General features: G+C 35.1%; 1 protein-coding gene across 1 annotated transcript in view; it reads left to right on the top strand.

Moving 5' to 3' along the window:
* Positions 1-14495, top strand: part of LOC137659240 (uncharacterized) — a 30734-nt gene extending 16239 nt beyond the window's left edge. Inside the window, exons 3-4 of the mRNA XM_068394273.1 lie at positions 9223-9328; positions 13666-14495. Of these exons, the coding sequence (XP_068250374.1) occupies positions 9223-9328; positions 13666-13768 (209 nt within the window). The 3' untranslated portion in view covers positions 13769-14495. The remainder of the gene's footprint in view (positions 1-9222; positions 9329-13665) is intronic.
* Positions 14496-17500: the final 3005 nt, after the last annotated feature.

Below are 17500 nucleotides of genomic sequence, written 5' to 3'. Positions count from 1 at the left end.
CGTATTGAACAAGACAACCAACCCCGCTCACGGCAACCCTCCACAGCCAGCTCCACCCACCCACCGTTCTTGGAAATAAAGAAAAAGATACCATCCTAACGCTAGGAATTTCAGGAATCTTCCAAAGCACATGGCATAAAAGAATTGCTTATTTTCTCTCAAACATGCTGCATTACCTCATAAAAAATATAAAAGAACATTACATAAAACCTTGTTCCTAATTTGTATGGTCACATAACTCTCAAAGAGATTACGTAAGACTTCGTAACAAAAATATGTGAAATGCAAAGTTAATTCTGAAAAATAACATATATTTACATACAAATCTTAAAACTACAAGAGAGGAACTCATCTTAAGAGCTGGCTAGCCTCTTCAATGCACATATAAAAACATAAATAAAATCATAAATAAACAACTATTTACTCTGCACTATACCAGCTTTGTAAGAATACATACATATATATATAATATATATATATATATATATATATATATATATATATATATATATATATATATATATATATATATATATATATATATATATATATTATACATATATACATACATACATATATATACATACATACATATACATACATACATATATATATATATATATATATATATATATATATATATATATATATATATATACATATATATATATTTCTTGAAGCCTGTGTCATATGCTTTAACATCTTTCTCTGTCTACGTAACCATATCGGAAAAAATGAATAAAAAAGTTTGGTTCTTTAATTTTTTTTTTTTTTTAAAGTTACTGTTTGCTGTCCTATGACTTTTAAATAATAAATAAAATAAAACATATTGGTAATCTCAACTTATGCGAAAATGCACCCGAGGGATGTGAGCAAAAATATGTAACGTTCCTCCGAGCAGCTTTTGCCTCGGAATGAAAGGGACAAGTCAGGTAATTTTGTCACCAGCCCCTAAGGCAATGAACAGCCGTTTCAAAGGGCTAAATGAGAAAGTCCTGGAAGGAGAATTAGGTTTCCACACGTTTAGAGGACGCAAAGGACTTCTGCAAAAGATTTTCCAAGGACGCCAGTCCAAAGAGGTGGTCGACGGGTCTTCCTGAGGGGATACTGTATACGTAGAGGTGCAATTCAAATATTGAAGGGGCAAAGGGATTACGAGGGGCCACTTGGGGGAAAGGAGTTTAGGGATAGAGAGGGATGAAAGGAAGAACTTGAGGATATAAGGTAGGAGGTGGGACAGGGGACTGGAACTTTCCACAGTTTCGGATGATGTTATTGGAGAAAGAAAGCCAAAGGATTTATTAGTCAATAAACTGTTACCCAAAATCACTTACGATTAATAATGTCTAAGTCAAAGATGAAATACCCAAATGCGAAGACATATCAGCGGCCAAACTAATGACCCTATAAGGCCCATGGCCTCTGGAACGACGAAACTACAGGGGAAGGCCATGTCAGTAAAATGATAATTTTTGAAAGGCTTAAAGATCACTACTATAAAATCCTCGTATTTTAACCCTACCAAGATAAAAATAAATTCATCAAGTCAGTAAATAAATACTGCATAAACGGGCGCTAAATAATCTTTAGTTTATACCATCATAGTATATAAAAAATCTCACAATGTTTCCAGAGTATATCTAACTCAGCTAATGTGTTTACAGAGTTCCAAACACAAACCTCCTGTCAATAACTTATTTCACTGATTTCAGCAATGAGTAAATATGTGGTTAAATCTGCTTTGAGTGACAGAACAATAACCCTTCCTGCTACTAACCTACAAAAAGAAACTTCAATGTCCACTGCATACCAAACGACGCAATGCAGAACAAATGCGTAGGGAACGCATCCAGTAAACACAAACAGACCCATTCAAAGGAATGCCAAATTATCCTTTTGAACCTTGACGTGAAAATACAAACACAGTTCATTTAATCGCAGATGTCACTAAAGCCCCTGAGAGAGAGAGAGAGAGAGAGAGAGAGAGAGAGAGAGAGAGAGAGAGAGAGAGAGAGAGAGAGAGAGAGAGTGTGTGTTTCTATTGATGACTGAATAAATTCCCAAAGGAAACTTGGTAAGTTTCACGGGGGGAGGGGGGGTATTCAAATTGGGTGGGAGGACGTTCAGGTGGTTTTACAGAATGAAATTCAGTGGGGGATGGAAGACATTGACGGAGGGGAAGGGGTATCCAGTTAAGGGATGAAAGGGAGAGGGAGAGGGAGAGGGAGGGGGAGGGAGCTCAACAAATTCAGAACATTTCATTGTTTAAGGGCTAAAGGAAACAAGACTTGAAAGAGTAAGTACAAGTATTACATTGCTATTGGAAATGAATACAGAGGTTGGAAAGGCATCAATGAATTCTGAAATAGATTCGATGGATAGAGTGAGATTACTACTACTACTACTACTACTACTACTACTACTATACATTCTACGAAAAGGAACCCATGACTTGAGTTTTGAGTTACCAAAATCGACTTATCTTGAAAACCCCAAACATATTTAGTGCTTCCAAATACACAGATATGTCATCAAGAAGTATTTCGCGCCTTGAAAGAGAAATTTCCTGATATTTACATGGTGTGGATGAGCTAAGCGTTAGATTACGACTTTCCTCCGTAGATACACAAAGATAGACGTAGAGTAATTGAGAATAAAATAAACAAAAGATTCAAGTACAACAATTAAATAAAAAAGAAAAAAATCGGATTTCTTTAACTAATAAATATCCTTCATCGTCATCGTCATCATCATCATTTCCTTCTACGTCTATTGACGGAAAGGGCCTCTGTTAGATTTTACCGTTCGTCTCTATCTTTAGCTTTTAAATTAATACTTTCCTATTCACCATCTTCTACTTCACGTTTCATAGTCCTCAGCCATGTAGGCCTGGGACTTCCAACTCTTCTAGTGCCTTGCGGGAGCCCAGTTGAAAGTTTGGTGAAGCATTCTCTCTTGGGGAGTGCGAAAAGCATGCCCAAACCATCTTCATCTAATATCCTTCACAACAGATAAAATCGAAAAGCAAAATTAAAATAAGGAAAACATTTAGTATGAACATCTGTCTAATTCTATTTTACACTTTTTAAAGACTTTAATGAATCTTGACTAACGAAATTTTGGCAATATAATAGGACTAAAACAAATCAACATTGATAGTTAATGATATACCATCATAGAGTCGTAGATCAGGATGTATTCATTAATGATTGATTAGCTTACGTATCTGGCATCGCAACAGATACATTAGAGACTGAGATCACCTAATCTATATATATGAAGATGATCAGCAAAGATTATAAGTGGGAAAAGTCCTTTGAAGAAGGCTGACGGGGTAATCATACTAATAAGGATTTCATGTTGATCCTAAAGGATGACAGGATTTCCTGGTGAAAAACTAAACATGAGTCCCCCCCCCCCCAAGATATGTAGTTATCATGGCTTATACAAAACTCTTTCAACCTCCACCTATTGCAGCTCAGACTTTGTCTATAAAGTCACTTTATTTGTTATGTCTATATTATTACATTTCAAGCTCTTAGTCTTTTAATACAAATAAACCTAAACTCAAAGAAATTAAAGTCAAAATATATCACTCGTAGGAGGATTGAAAAAGTACTTTTAATCATAGCTAAGAAGGCGGTCATGTCAACATCTAGACGAGAAGCCCTGTCCTTTCAAAACACCTATCACACCGAAATATGTAAACTCAGGGATGGATTGCATATGTATGTATTGAATTTGTGGCAATTGGCCAATCGCTGGGACAGGGGAGGAACTCATAACTGGTCCCATGGAAATACATGGGCGAGAAGGATTCAACAAAGTGGGAATGACTCACAAGTCCAGGACATGTTCATCCTCATTTGATATAGAAAAACGTTAAGGGAAAATGTGGGAGGGGGGGGGGGGTGAGGCTACCATGGTGCTTGAAATGCGGTTTGGGGAATATATTAATTAGCAAATTATACAATTATTTTCATGGTTTGCCCAAAGAAATATTAACATTTATTTCAAGTATAAAAAATCAGTCTACACTATAAATAGTTTATTTCATAAAAGCAAGATGAAAACCACTTGAGATAAATCTTATAAACTTAATTCTTCATTCCTAAGTAAAACGAGATATGATGTTCTCATTTTCTTTCAATGGTTTCAATAAACTATTCTACAATGCCCGACTTGATACATTTCTTGAAGATACTCTTCAGTCGTGCGAGAAAAACATTTCTAGGAGAGAGAGAGAGAGAGAGAGAGAGAGAGAGAGAGAGAGAGAGAGAGAGAGAGAGAGAGAGAGAGAGAGAGAGATTCTTCCACACTGCACCATCCCTTATTACACCCAAAGAGCCAAATTTCCATCTTATTTCGAGAGGGGGCCAGTATTTGGCAGAAGTTTCCTCTCGGAAAGAACGACCAACAAAGGTTGTTAAGAGAAGAAAACTGCTAACGACTCCTTAAACAATTCCAGTTGCAATAGAATATGATGATGATTATGGTAATGATTATGGTGACGAGTGGTTATGTGTGGGTCTGCGCAAATGTGCAATACTCATACTGTATTTCCTGTGTCTGTGTCAATATACAGTAAAGTATGCTCAAAATAATTACAATGCGGAGTATCAAAGCTAAAATAACGTAAGAGCGAATATAAAAGTCGGGTTCCCACACGAAAGTAAGGAAACAGAATATCAAACGCGAACTCTCGTGTCATCCAAAAAAGGCAACTTCACCCAAAAGAAAAAAAAAATCCACTCTCATATTCCTCCTTCAACCTTTGAATATTGGATGAACCCGCTGTGCAGTAGACCCCATCAAATTATCAAGACATAGTTACCACATAATTCTTATCTGCAGTGCATACGCTGAACACTTTTGAGACCATGTGACCCATACCAATAAGTTTCTCACGCCATCTATCGGCCATATTGTTATCCATTCTTTCCAGTTGACCAAACCACCTCAAAATACTCTGACCCATCTCTTCAACTACAACAAACTTTTCACTTGTTCTACACATTCCCAATTTGCTCATCCTATCAATTCTTCTAATTTATTATTATTATTATATATGTACATACATACATACATACATACATACATACATATATATATATATATATATATATATATATATATATATATATATATATATATATATATATATATATACGTCCTAGATTTCGTCAATGTCGTCTTCTGCATTGTAATATTCATGGTCTTCGTGCAAATATCCAAGACCTTACAGTTGCGTCTAGACAGTAAGATATTCTTTTGTGCTCAGAAACTTTGGTTTCTAATATGAGGCACTCATCTGAGCTCCTTATAACTGGTTTTAAGAAGCCAATAATGTTGAAACGTGATTCCATAGGGCCAGGGGAATGGCGGTGTATATTAGGACCGAGTACCCTGCTTCTCATAAGTCTTGTTATCCATGTGGATGTCATGAGATTCAGGTAATAAAAGTTTGTGGCAGGCATAACAACTTTTATTTGTGTTCGATCTACCAGAATCCAGACATGGATGATTCTATCTTCGATTGTCTTCTTACCATTATGGCTAAGATGCAAGAAGATGATAGAAAGGCTTCTTTTGTCTTTGTTGGTGATTTTAATGCCCACCATCGAGAGTGGTTAAGTTCTATCTCTCATACCGATCGCTATGGCTTTAGACTTTGCCTCTGAATCAGGCTGTGAGGAAATCATGAATGAAGCTACTCACAGGTCTGGTAATTGTTTGAACCTCGTATACACTGACTCCCCTGGTGTTATAACTAGAAAGGTTGGTTCTCCAGTCGGGACATCTGATCATGCCTTGATTTCATTAGTAGTGAAGACAGAGCAGCCTGTCCCTGATATATCATACTCTTGTAAAATTTATATGAAGTCCCAAGCAGACTGGAATGGGATTTTGCATGATCTTTTGTGTTTGAATTGGTCACAATTATATAGTAGTGTAGATCCTGTTGTCCCTTTGAATGAGAATCTAGTCAACATAATTGATAGGCGTATCCCTTCTCGTGTGCTAAGGTACTGAGTGAAGGACAAACCAAGGTTCAATGATGATTGTAGACATGCTTATTTGGAGAAGCAGGAGGCCTTTCACTATTGGAAGGGTAACAGATCAGATTTGACCTGGAACAACTACACTCAGCTTCGAGCTTTTACTCAGAGAGTTTATGCCTCAACTGAAAAGGAGTACAATTTAACCATAAAAGAAACCCTTTCTGGTACAACTTAGGAACATAAATGGTGGTCTACCCTTAAATCTGCACTCTTTGGTGTAGATGCAACAGTTCCTCCTTTACTTGAGCCAGATGGCTGTCACTCACTGTCCAAAGGAAAAGGCAACCCTTTTGGCTGATGTTTTTGACAGTAAACAGAGTAATGAAAAACTTGAACTTCCTCATTCCTGTTTTCCTGAGGCTAAACTAACTAGTTTAGCTTTTCGATCTCGTGACATTAAAGCTCTGTTGATGGACCTTGATGCTCATGGAGGTGTAGACCTAAATGGCATTTTCCTTTGTTTTTTATATAGACAGCAGATTTCTTAGCTCCAAAGTTACGTTATTTTGAGCAAGTTAGCAAGAAGAGGAGCTTTTAGCACTTGTTGGAGAATTGGTAATGTTACTCCTCTATGTAAATGTGTTTGTGGTAGCTCAAGTCCCACTGATTACCGCCCAATTTCCATAACTCCCATATCATCTAAAGTTTGTGAACGTCTTTTGGCAAAGCGTGCTAATAGGTTTGCTGAAGGTAATCATGTACTCCCTAGTTTGCAATTTGGTTTTCGTAAAGGCCTTGGAGCATGTGATGCCCTTCTTACAATCTCCAATGCTGTACAGAAATCCCTTGATTGTGGTCAGGAAGTTCGTATGATTGGCCTTGATTTTAGTGCTGCCTTTGACCATGTTAATTATGAGGCTCTTGTTTTCAAACTGAAACAGTTGCGAGTGGGGGGTCCATTTTTTAGCATTATTATTGATTTTTTAAGTAATAGATCTCAGAGTTGTTGTTGATGGGCACCATAGTGAGTATAGGAATGTGTTATCCGGTGTTCCACAGGGTAGTGTTCTTGGCCCATTATTTTTCATACTATATACACATGACTTGTGGTTTGGCCTAGAAAACAAGCTTGTTGCATATGCAGATGATGCTACTCTCTTTGCATCAATTCCATCCCCTGATTGTAGATCTGGGGTTGGTGAATCCCTTAATAGAGATTTAGCTAGAATTAGTGCATAGTGCAAATTATGGGGTATGAAGTTGAATCCTAACAAAACTCAAAGTATGATTGTAAGTAGGTAAAGGACGGTGGCTCCTCAACATCCGGATCTCAGTATTGATAATGTTTCTTTAAATTTGTATGACTCTTTTAAAATTTTAGGTGTGATTCTCGACAGAAAATTTTCTTTTGAGAAACACATTAGGTCTGTGTCTTCTTCAATTGCACAATAAATTGGCTTATTGAGAAAGTCTTTTAAGATTTTCGGTGATCAATCTATTCTGAAGTAGTGTTTTAATTCTTTCATTCTACCTTGTTTTGAGTATTGTTCTCCTGTCTGGTGTTCAGCTCCTGATTCTCATCTCAATTTGTTGGACAATAACTTATGGTCTATTAAATTTCTTATTCCTGATCTAGATATTAATCTTTGGCACCGTCGTTCAATTAGTTCATTATGCATGTTGCATAAGATTTTTCATAACACTGACCATCCTTTACATTCAGATCTCCCTGGACAATTCTATCCTGTTCGTAATACTAGGCAGGCAGTTAATTCTAATAGCCAGGCCTTCTCCATCATGAGGCTCAATTCTACACAGTATTCTATAAGTTTTATTAACAAGTTATGGAATGATCTTCCTAATCGGGTAGTTGAATCAGTAGAACTTCAAAAGTTCAAAGTTGGGGCAAATGTTTTTATGTTGACCAGGCTGACACGAGTCTTTTTATTGTTTATATATGACATATCTGTTTTTAACGTTGTTAATAGTTTATAAAGGACATATCTGTTTTTGACGTTGTTAATAGTTTATATAGGACATATATGTTTAGACGCTGTTACTTTTTTTAGAATGATATATTATTAATTTATTCTCATCATTTATCTATTTCCTTAATTCCTTTCCTCACTGGGCTATTTTTCCCTGTTGGAGCCCTTGGGCTTATAGCATCTTGCTTTTCCAACTAGGGGTTGTAGCCTGGCTAGTAATAATAATAAAAATAATATATATATATATATATATATATATATATATATATACATATATATATATATATATATAGATATATATACATATATATATATACTGTATACTATACACACACACACACACACACACACACATATATATATATATATATATATATATATATATATATATATATATATATATATATATATGCTATTCTTGTTGAGTGTGCCTCTATTTCCTCTAACCAAGGAAGGGGGATTGAGGGACAGCGAATAAGAGTCAGCGAGAATTGAACAGCAGAGTTTTTAGAATATTCAAATATTCTGAAAGGTTCGAAGTGTCGAATCATGAGGGGGGGGGGGTTCATTGGAGTGTATTCACAAAACGTGGATATCATTGAGAGAGAGAGAGAGAGAGAGAGAGAGAGAGAGAGAGAGAGAGAGAGAGAGAGAGAGAGAGAGAGTTACCAAGATATAGGAGGAGGAGGTTGGGCAGACTACAAAATTTTAACCACAAAAAGGTCACTAAATTTACAAGTGGTGAAAACTATTCATATGACAACACTCACTTCCAGTTTCATTAATCTCGGCCTTGAGTGTAGTGAGATATTTCGGATAATAATAATGAAAAAAAAAAAAGTTTGCCTTCAAATAGTAGGCATTATATATTCATATATGCATCGGTATTTAACAACACTATATTATATATATATATATATATATATATATATATATATATATATATATATATATATATATATATACATATATATACATATATATATACATATATATATATATATATACATATATATATACATATATATAAATATTAGATGATGATAGACCGCTTCCCCTATTTATATTTAACTCTACCTTCTTTCTCAAAGCTATAGAATTGTCACTTTTCCCTTTATCTATTTATTCTTAAGCTAAAAGTGAAACCCTTCAATTTGTCTTTATTAAAATCAAATCCTAAATCGGAAAAAAACAAAAATCTCATCAGTGTTATCTTGTGTCTGTCTCAACAGGTGGGATGTTGATAAGCCTGGGCTTCTTGCATCTGCTGCTCGTCTACAAGAAGAAACTAGAAGCCAAGGAGGCCTTACTAGAAGCCAGGGAGGATTCCTACGACAGGTAATGACCATCCACAAACAATTCCCTTTTCATAACACCAATTTTGAAGTCTCAAATGACTTAGAAATGATTTTGTCTACTTTCTCTCTGCTCTCAGTCAATACCCAATCCATTCCTGACAAGACCTGCTAGAGCGACCATCGGTTAAAGACATTTCAATGCTAAGTAAGCAGAAGCCTACACTTGCACTAAATTCTTACCTTCCATGTCTTATATGTGAATCAGTTGAACATAATAACAATTACTTTCGATATAAAAAATCAATTGATAATTAGCTTCATTATCTATGCTGTTCCCTATTCTACTACGTCTTGTGGTATCTAATCTTTACAAAATTACAGTATATAAAAGCAATGAATAATTATTTTTGAAAGGCACTACTCTAATTTAGCTCTCAATTACTGTTTACCCCCGAAAGTACGTCAAACACGAACTAATGTTTCCTAACGCATTACCCAACTAAGTTTATACCCGAACACTTCCCTTTAGTTTCAAAAGTTATTGTTTTATTCAGCTGACTTCCCTCATAATATTTCATTCAGGATGAATAATCAATCATTACTTGTTGGCAGGAAACTTTGCTCTCTTGATAATCTCAATTTAGAGGTGGTAGGTTGGCAAGGCCAACAGCCACCCGTCGAGATACTACTGCAAAGAGAGTTATTGGATCCTTTAACTAGCCAGAAAGTACTACATTAGATCCCTCTCTCTCGTTACTGCTCAATGTTTTTCCTTTGTCTACACATACACAGAATAGTTTGACCTATTCTTTTCACATTCTCCTCTGTCCTCATACACCTGACAACACTGAGATTAGCAAACAATTCTTCCTATCAAGGGGCTTAACTACTGCACTGTAATTGTTCAGCGGGTACTTTCCTCTCGGTAAGGGTAGAAGAGACTCTTCAGTTATCCCATATATACCCAGAAAAGATGAAGGATCTTGAAATTAAATGATTTTCATATATGATATAGGTTATGATGTTTCTATGCCATATATCAATGTTTGAGGAAGTTTTCTCAAGTATTCTTCAATTTATTGCAAAAAATTTACTGTTGCGCAAACGTATCAATGGGCACATCATGCCTGTCCAATGTTGCGTATACACAACACTGAGCATTTTAAGCCTAAAAGATTTTTTTTCTTATTTTATACGTAATTTTTAAAAAAGAAATTGAAGTAATTTTCAATAAATTACAAGGAGAAAATACACATTTAGGATTACTTTCAAAGATGTGGTAGATTTCATTTATATTTCAAGGAAACATAAAATATTCATTTATGAATAGAAATGGACATTGTGAATTACATGTATAGTATTTGAATAAAAAATTTAAAGCAAAATAAATGACAATTCAATTCAACAAAATAAAAAAGGAAACATTCTTCCTTCAGCAATGTAAATTTTCATCAACAAAGAAAGAAACAAACAAGCCTATTCTTATTGGGTATGATATGCAACAGAACATTTCAAATGCAATGGAACATCACACTTTCTACAAATAAAATTGTTTGGCTATAAGTGTTTGCACCTTCTTCTAGATTTAGGCTACCTTTCGATGATGTCATGGCTTATCTTATCAAAACGTTTCTCGGTATTCAGGGTGCTCATGCGTAGTGACCCTAGTTTTCCTGGGGTTTTTGGTGGTTCTCCAAACTTTTTCAACCAACATTGAACAATTGCTCTAGTAAATGTAAGAAAATCATCATCATACCCACCTTTCCGAGCAAAAAGCCAGGCGTTGTTCATTGAGACATTGATTAGAGAACAAAGTAAGGGAAAATACCATTTTTTACCTCTAATTGCAATGTGATAATGACAAATATTTTCATCTGTTCTGTCAACACCACTCATGTTCTGGTTATATATGTCAATCAAACGAGGGCAACCTATAGATACTTTCTTTTTTTCCCTTGCCGAGTATTGCTCAACTTTTTTCATGGGAAACGTTCCATGCTCATTGGAACCAATGCTGTCTACTCCATTATCATTCCACCTGACAACTAGAATTTGAGAGTCTCTATCTAAGAAGTGTTCTTCACTACCTCTTGGCAACTTTTCAAACGTCTTGTTGATAGTCAGTGGATATTTTTCTACTCTATTGGCTCTTAGGGTATCTGTGGCACCATGACCTCTTCTTTTGATCTCTTCTAAGAGTTTTATTGAGGTGAAGAAGTTATCGAAATAAAGAGAAAATCTTATTCACGGATATTCAGCTTGAAGTGTGTCAAGAATGTTTAGAACAACTTTTCCTCCTAAACCATATTCACTTGCATACACATTTGGATTATTTCCTAAGTATTTTCCTTGGTAAAGGTCAAGAGTAAAGGCATAACCCAAAGGAGTGCAAGCTGCCCATGCTTTATAACCCCATCGTATGGGCTTTCCACGGATGAACTGATTCGTTGGTGTCTTCCAAAGTATGGAATCATGGACTCATTTATAGATATATTGGATGACCCAAAGACTTGACCATAGGAAAGATGGTTTTTATTTAGAATGTGTGTGTGAGTGTGTGTCTGCGTATGTATGTGTATGTATATTTATGGTGATCCTTAGGCAAACATGAAAATAACATGCTTTTAAACGCAATATAATGGGAAAAATATATGTGGAATATTGAATATCATTGAGACATGGGATGCCCAGTGTTGCGTGAACGCATCACAATAAAAATTATATTTTTGGAAAGTATTTTGAGCATCAAAATACATGCTAAAACACAAATTTCAGAAATGCGCTAATAAAGGAACAATCTGTTAATATGGGTATAATCTTATTTATCTATAAGTAAGTTGCCTTTCTCATATATACCCATTATTTCTCGAAGACATGGTAGACAAAAATTACACTGAATTTTAAATCACTCTACTGCACTTGTTATACAGTTTGTTTCAGCAGTTCACCGTACATCTGTCTGTTAAACTCTCTCTCTATCAACTGATGACAACAGAGAGATAGAACCGGTAAGCCTATGGCGTGAAAGTTGAAACTTGCAAACACAACTTTAGTGTTGCGCAAACGCATCACTGGGCATATATGGGTTATGGTAAGCAGTCTTGGTAAGGGTAGAAGAGACTCTTTAGTTATGGTAACCAGCCTATCTGGCCTGTTTGGGGTGGAATTTTGGATAAGAACATAAGCATTAAGATATGTATGTAAATGGATATACAACGTATATATAAAATATAGAATACATGAACAAATGGCCATGTGGACCAAAAAACTGTCTATAAATAAGGATCCCTTCATTAAAAACACAAAATTTGAAAATATAACAATCTTTCATTCATAAAAATCCTTTCCCAAAAATCCATGACATTAACTATTCATTCATAAACAAAAGCTACCAGAAATACTCGCATTTATGAAACACGGACGAAAAGCATAATAATGAAAGTGTTTTTCATTTAATGAAATAAACAAAAATCGAATGTCAGGGAGGGGAAAATTCCTTTGATCATTCTCATGCAAAATTAAAAAAAAAAAATCATCGTTTTCCTTTTTTCCTTCCATCTCCAGTTTAATTGCATCCATAACTTCAAAAGGTCCATGAACATGTCAGGAAATCTATCTCGTCCATTTCGAAATCAGATTAAACAGAAAAAATAAGGCATGAAATACTTATGATCCCTATTAAAAATACTAAAAAAGAAAGCCACGAATTCTGGTATGCACAAAATGTTCCTTCACGTAATTACATTACATCGGTTTATGAATCTTAGCATATTGAATAAAAGATTTGATGTCTCTGTAACTATATTTACATACGGTTAAACCTTTGCAGTTTCTTTTTTAATATATCCGCCTCGCTCTCTTTAGACAGACATACATACAAAGATACATAAACAGACACGTACACACACACACACACATATATATACATATATATATATACATATATATATATATATATATATATATATATATATATATATATATATATATATATATATATATATATATATATATATATATATATACACATTTGATGCTACTACTTCAATAGTACACCCTTCAATGTATTCCCTTATGTATGTAAACTTACTCGGTTATCCACTTGTGTATCAACTTACTTAATCAGGTATCGACTCATATATCTACTCGCATAGCTATCCACACAAGTATTTACATATTCCCATTGAGTTCCACTAAGTATCTACTCATTAACTTGTATTACCAACTTGAGTACACTATTACCCACTTGTGTATTATGCCTATTTTCCAAGATAATCCAATTTTGAATCTTACTCGGATATCCCCTTCTGTGTCTTCTCATTCAACTCCCTCTTTAACAGCTTTACTAAATAGTTCGTTCACCTTTCCTCTCCACAGCCGATACGAGGAGGAGGTGGAGGCGTCCCCCCCAGTGGAGATCAACACAGAACCCGCCGACCAAGACGGTTCCTCTGCCCACGACTACGTGCTTCAAGTCTAGCACCGCCATTGGTCACCCCCCACCCCCACCGAAAGTGTTAACTCTCTCAGCCACTCCCCGAATGTAGCCCCTCTAAAGATGTAGGTTTTTCCGAGAGAGGGGATCGGTTTAGTATCATTATTACTACCATTGTTATAGAACGAGACCATTTTTCTATGCCCAGAAGAACTCTATGTTGAAACACAAATAAAAAAAAAAAATGATCGACTATAATAAGCAAATGAATATAAGTATACTGATGATAAGGCAGGACTCCTTAAGCAAAGCTTTCATCTTGATGAAACTTTGAAGATAAATTTCTCAAAGACCAATTACTTTCGGACGCAAATTTATTGAGGAATGAAAGGATTTGTATATTTTTCTTCATTTTCATAAACAAAAATAGGGGGGTTAAAAATATCATACTCTGACTTAATTTACGTTTCAAACAATGATTACAGATCATTCTGAAACCATTTTGTTATTATTTATAGCTACAGAAGAATCATTTCATACGATACAAAATAACATAATAAATCGCACACAATTACAAATAATATCAAACATCAAAAACAGTAATAATAAAAATGATGATGATAATAGTAATGCTAAAATCTAACAAACATAAACAGATAAAAATCTTAAATATAAAATACAGAACTATTTTGGAGAAGGGATGCCCTTTTCAGAGTCCTTTTTTTATGGCAAAAGGATTAACCAATGACTTCGTCTCTTCACCTCTGATAAATAGCAGTAGATATTTCAGTGACTTCTGTTCACGGTTTTTCTGTGTTATCATTATTCAATAAAATTATACAATTTCTTGTGGTTCTTTTCATTCTCCTACATAAGAGAGAGAGAGAGAGAGAGAGAGAGAGAGAGAGAGAGAGAGAGAGCATGATTGATGACTCAGCTGTCAACCAATGACGTCATTCGATCTCAATCATCGAAAGTCCAACGATGCAATGCAGGATGGTTTGAGTACGAAGGAATGAGTGCGTCACACATACACGAGTATGATGCAACACATGAGACACATTTAAGATGAATTGTGCAATAATTACGAGCTCCAGCTATTGGTGAATGTATACAAATTCATGTTTATATGAATCTATGTACTTTTACATACCCAAAATCATATATATATACTGTATATCTGTGTCATTTTTTTTATGAAAGACTGTCGTTTTCATCTTCTTATTTCATTCAAACTTACTCAAAATCCTTCAATAGTAGAAGAAGAAACTAAAAGGAAACTTCAAAAAGTACTCGTCAATGAAAAATCTTTCCATGAATTTGTCTACTGAAGTCACCTGAAACATTATGTAAATTCTACTGCATGACGAGGAAGAAAAGTATTCACGAAAGGAGATCAAGAAGCAGCTGATGTCTTGTTATGATCTCCACCTAAATTAATATAACCTTAATTATTATTATCATTACTTGCTAAGCTACAACATTAGTTGGAAAAGCAGGATGCTGTAAGCCCAGGGGTTTCAACAGAGAAAATAGCCCAATGAGGAAAGGAAAAAAGGAAAATAAAATATTTAAAGATGAATAACATTAAAATAAATATCTCCTATATAAACTATATAAACTTTAACAAAACAAGAGGAGGAAAAATAAGATAGAATAGTGTGCTTGAAGTGTACTCTAACCCAAGACAGTGGAAGACCATGGTACAGAGGTTATGATACTACCCAAGACTAGAGAATAAAGGTTTGATTTTGGAGAGTCCTCCTCCTAGAAGAGCTGCTTACCATAGCTAAAGTCTCTTCTATCCTTACCAAGAAAAAAGTGGCCACTGAACAGTGCAATAGTTAACCCCTTGGGTGAGGAAGAATTGTTTGGTAATCTGTGCTGTCAGGTGTATGAGGACATATGAGAATATATAAAGAATAGGCCGGACTATTCAGTGTTAGTGTGTGTCTAGGCAAAGGGAAAATGAACCGTAACCAGACAGAAACCTCCAATGTAGTACTGTCTGGCCAGTCGAAAGACCCCATAACTCTCTAGCGGTAGTATCTCAACGGGCAAGAGTAAAAGTCATTGCACCGATTTATGCCAGGGAAGGAAATTCAAGTGGTAGAATTATGAGTTAAGCACAAAGTTACGTGTAAAATATACTCTTCAAAACAAGAATGTATGAAGACATCTATTCAATGAAGGTTATGCTAATTCATTGGAACCGGCACTTTGGAAACCCACAACTGAAAATATGGAGCAAAACAAAAGAGCACGTGGAACATGAAAAAAATACTGGTTGCTAATCCTAAAATAATTGAAACAGTAAACTATTGAAAGTAAAAGACAAATCCTGTGCAACATGCAACTAGCACAAGAGAAAACTCGCTCTAATCTCTCGTTTGGCGTAATAAGATTTCCAAGAGAACAACAACATTGTCGAGCACAATGGAAACATCTCCTCCTCCTTCTGGATGTAAATCCTTAGGGGCTGAGATTATATGTCTACATAGCATATTTAATAACTGATGGCTGCCAGCCAAAGTCAACAGTACCTGACGAAGATAAACAAACGCCGATGCGTATTGAAGCAATGATGGTAAGAGTCAAAGAACTAAGTTCAATTCACAAGATCCGAACACAATTCCCAAGACAAATTTACGCCTTACAAAAGCCGGTAAACAATCCACAAAGAACCATTTACAATTCGGTAACACCCTTCCTTATACATTGTCCGAAGAGAAGCATTTCAAGCCCGTATGCCTCTTAGGGGATGACAAAGACTAATGGGTACCATTTACACAAGGAGGAGAGTCCATATAGAATTACTTGAGGAAAGGCTGGCGCTATTGCCTACAAAACAAACGGTTATTACTTTGAAGGGCGAACGGTACAATATATAAAAATTTATACCAAATATAACGTAAATTAAATCTTCATATTTATAATGCTATGACTCGAGTATATCAGAATATGGCAATACTACGGCGTGCAGAAAAAGTATGAAAATCGACGGGGAGGAAAGTCGGGTTTATGGAATTGCTAAAAAGAACGGATGAGTCTTGCGTACAGACAGACACAAAAGGTTATTACTTTGAAGAACGAAGGGGACAATATATAAAAAGAATAAAAAAAAACGTATATGAAATCTCCCTATTCATATTCCTATGACGTGAGCATATTACAATATGCCAAGCTGGTAATACTACGGAGCGCAATAAAAAAAAGGGGGTAAAAAACAACGTGGAGCAATATAAGGATAATTAGACAGCTGGAATAAAATTGGACAGCTGGATAGAAAAATAGGATTAACAAAATATGGGAGAGAAAACTAGTAACCTTACAAATTGAAATATAAGTATTGCAGGAATGGAAGCTGGAAAATTATAAAATTGTCATAAATTTTGCTAAAATTGTCATTAGCAAAGCATTTTTGGTAAGTAAAAAGGAAAATTGTATATGAGCATTCTTCCTGGAAAAAAAGTCCGTGACCCTGCTGAAGAAAGTTAGCAGCCTTTTTTTTTTTAAAGTTGATAACATTTTACGATAACAAGATGATTATATAACTGAAAAATAGATAACGCTACTGAAAAGTTGGGAATCTTACGAAAATAAGTCAACAAAACAGCTTAAAATCAAGTTGGCATTAGCTGCACGTGGGAACTTGTCAAGAATTCTCAAGGCAATATCGGAAAACTCGCTTATTACTGGAAAATGGTTGTCAAAAGGGAAATAATGATATTCAAGAAAATACACACATAACATAACAGACACCGAGTGAAAATTCCA

This window comes from Palaemon carinicauda, chromosome 19, assembly GCF_036898095.1.
Source record: "Palaemon carinicauda isolate YSFRI2023 chromosome 19, ASM3689809v2, whole genome shotgun sequence".
NCBI classification, from domain to species: Eukaryota; Metazoa; Arthropoda; class Malacostraca; order Decapoda; family Palaemonidae; genus Palaemon; species Palaemon carinicauda.
The sequence above is the reverse complement of the archived record's forward strand: the minus strand, read 5'-3'. Positions and strand labels throughout refer to the sequence as shown.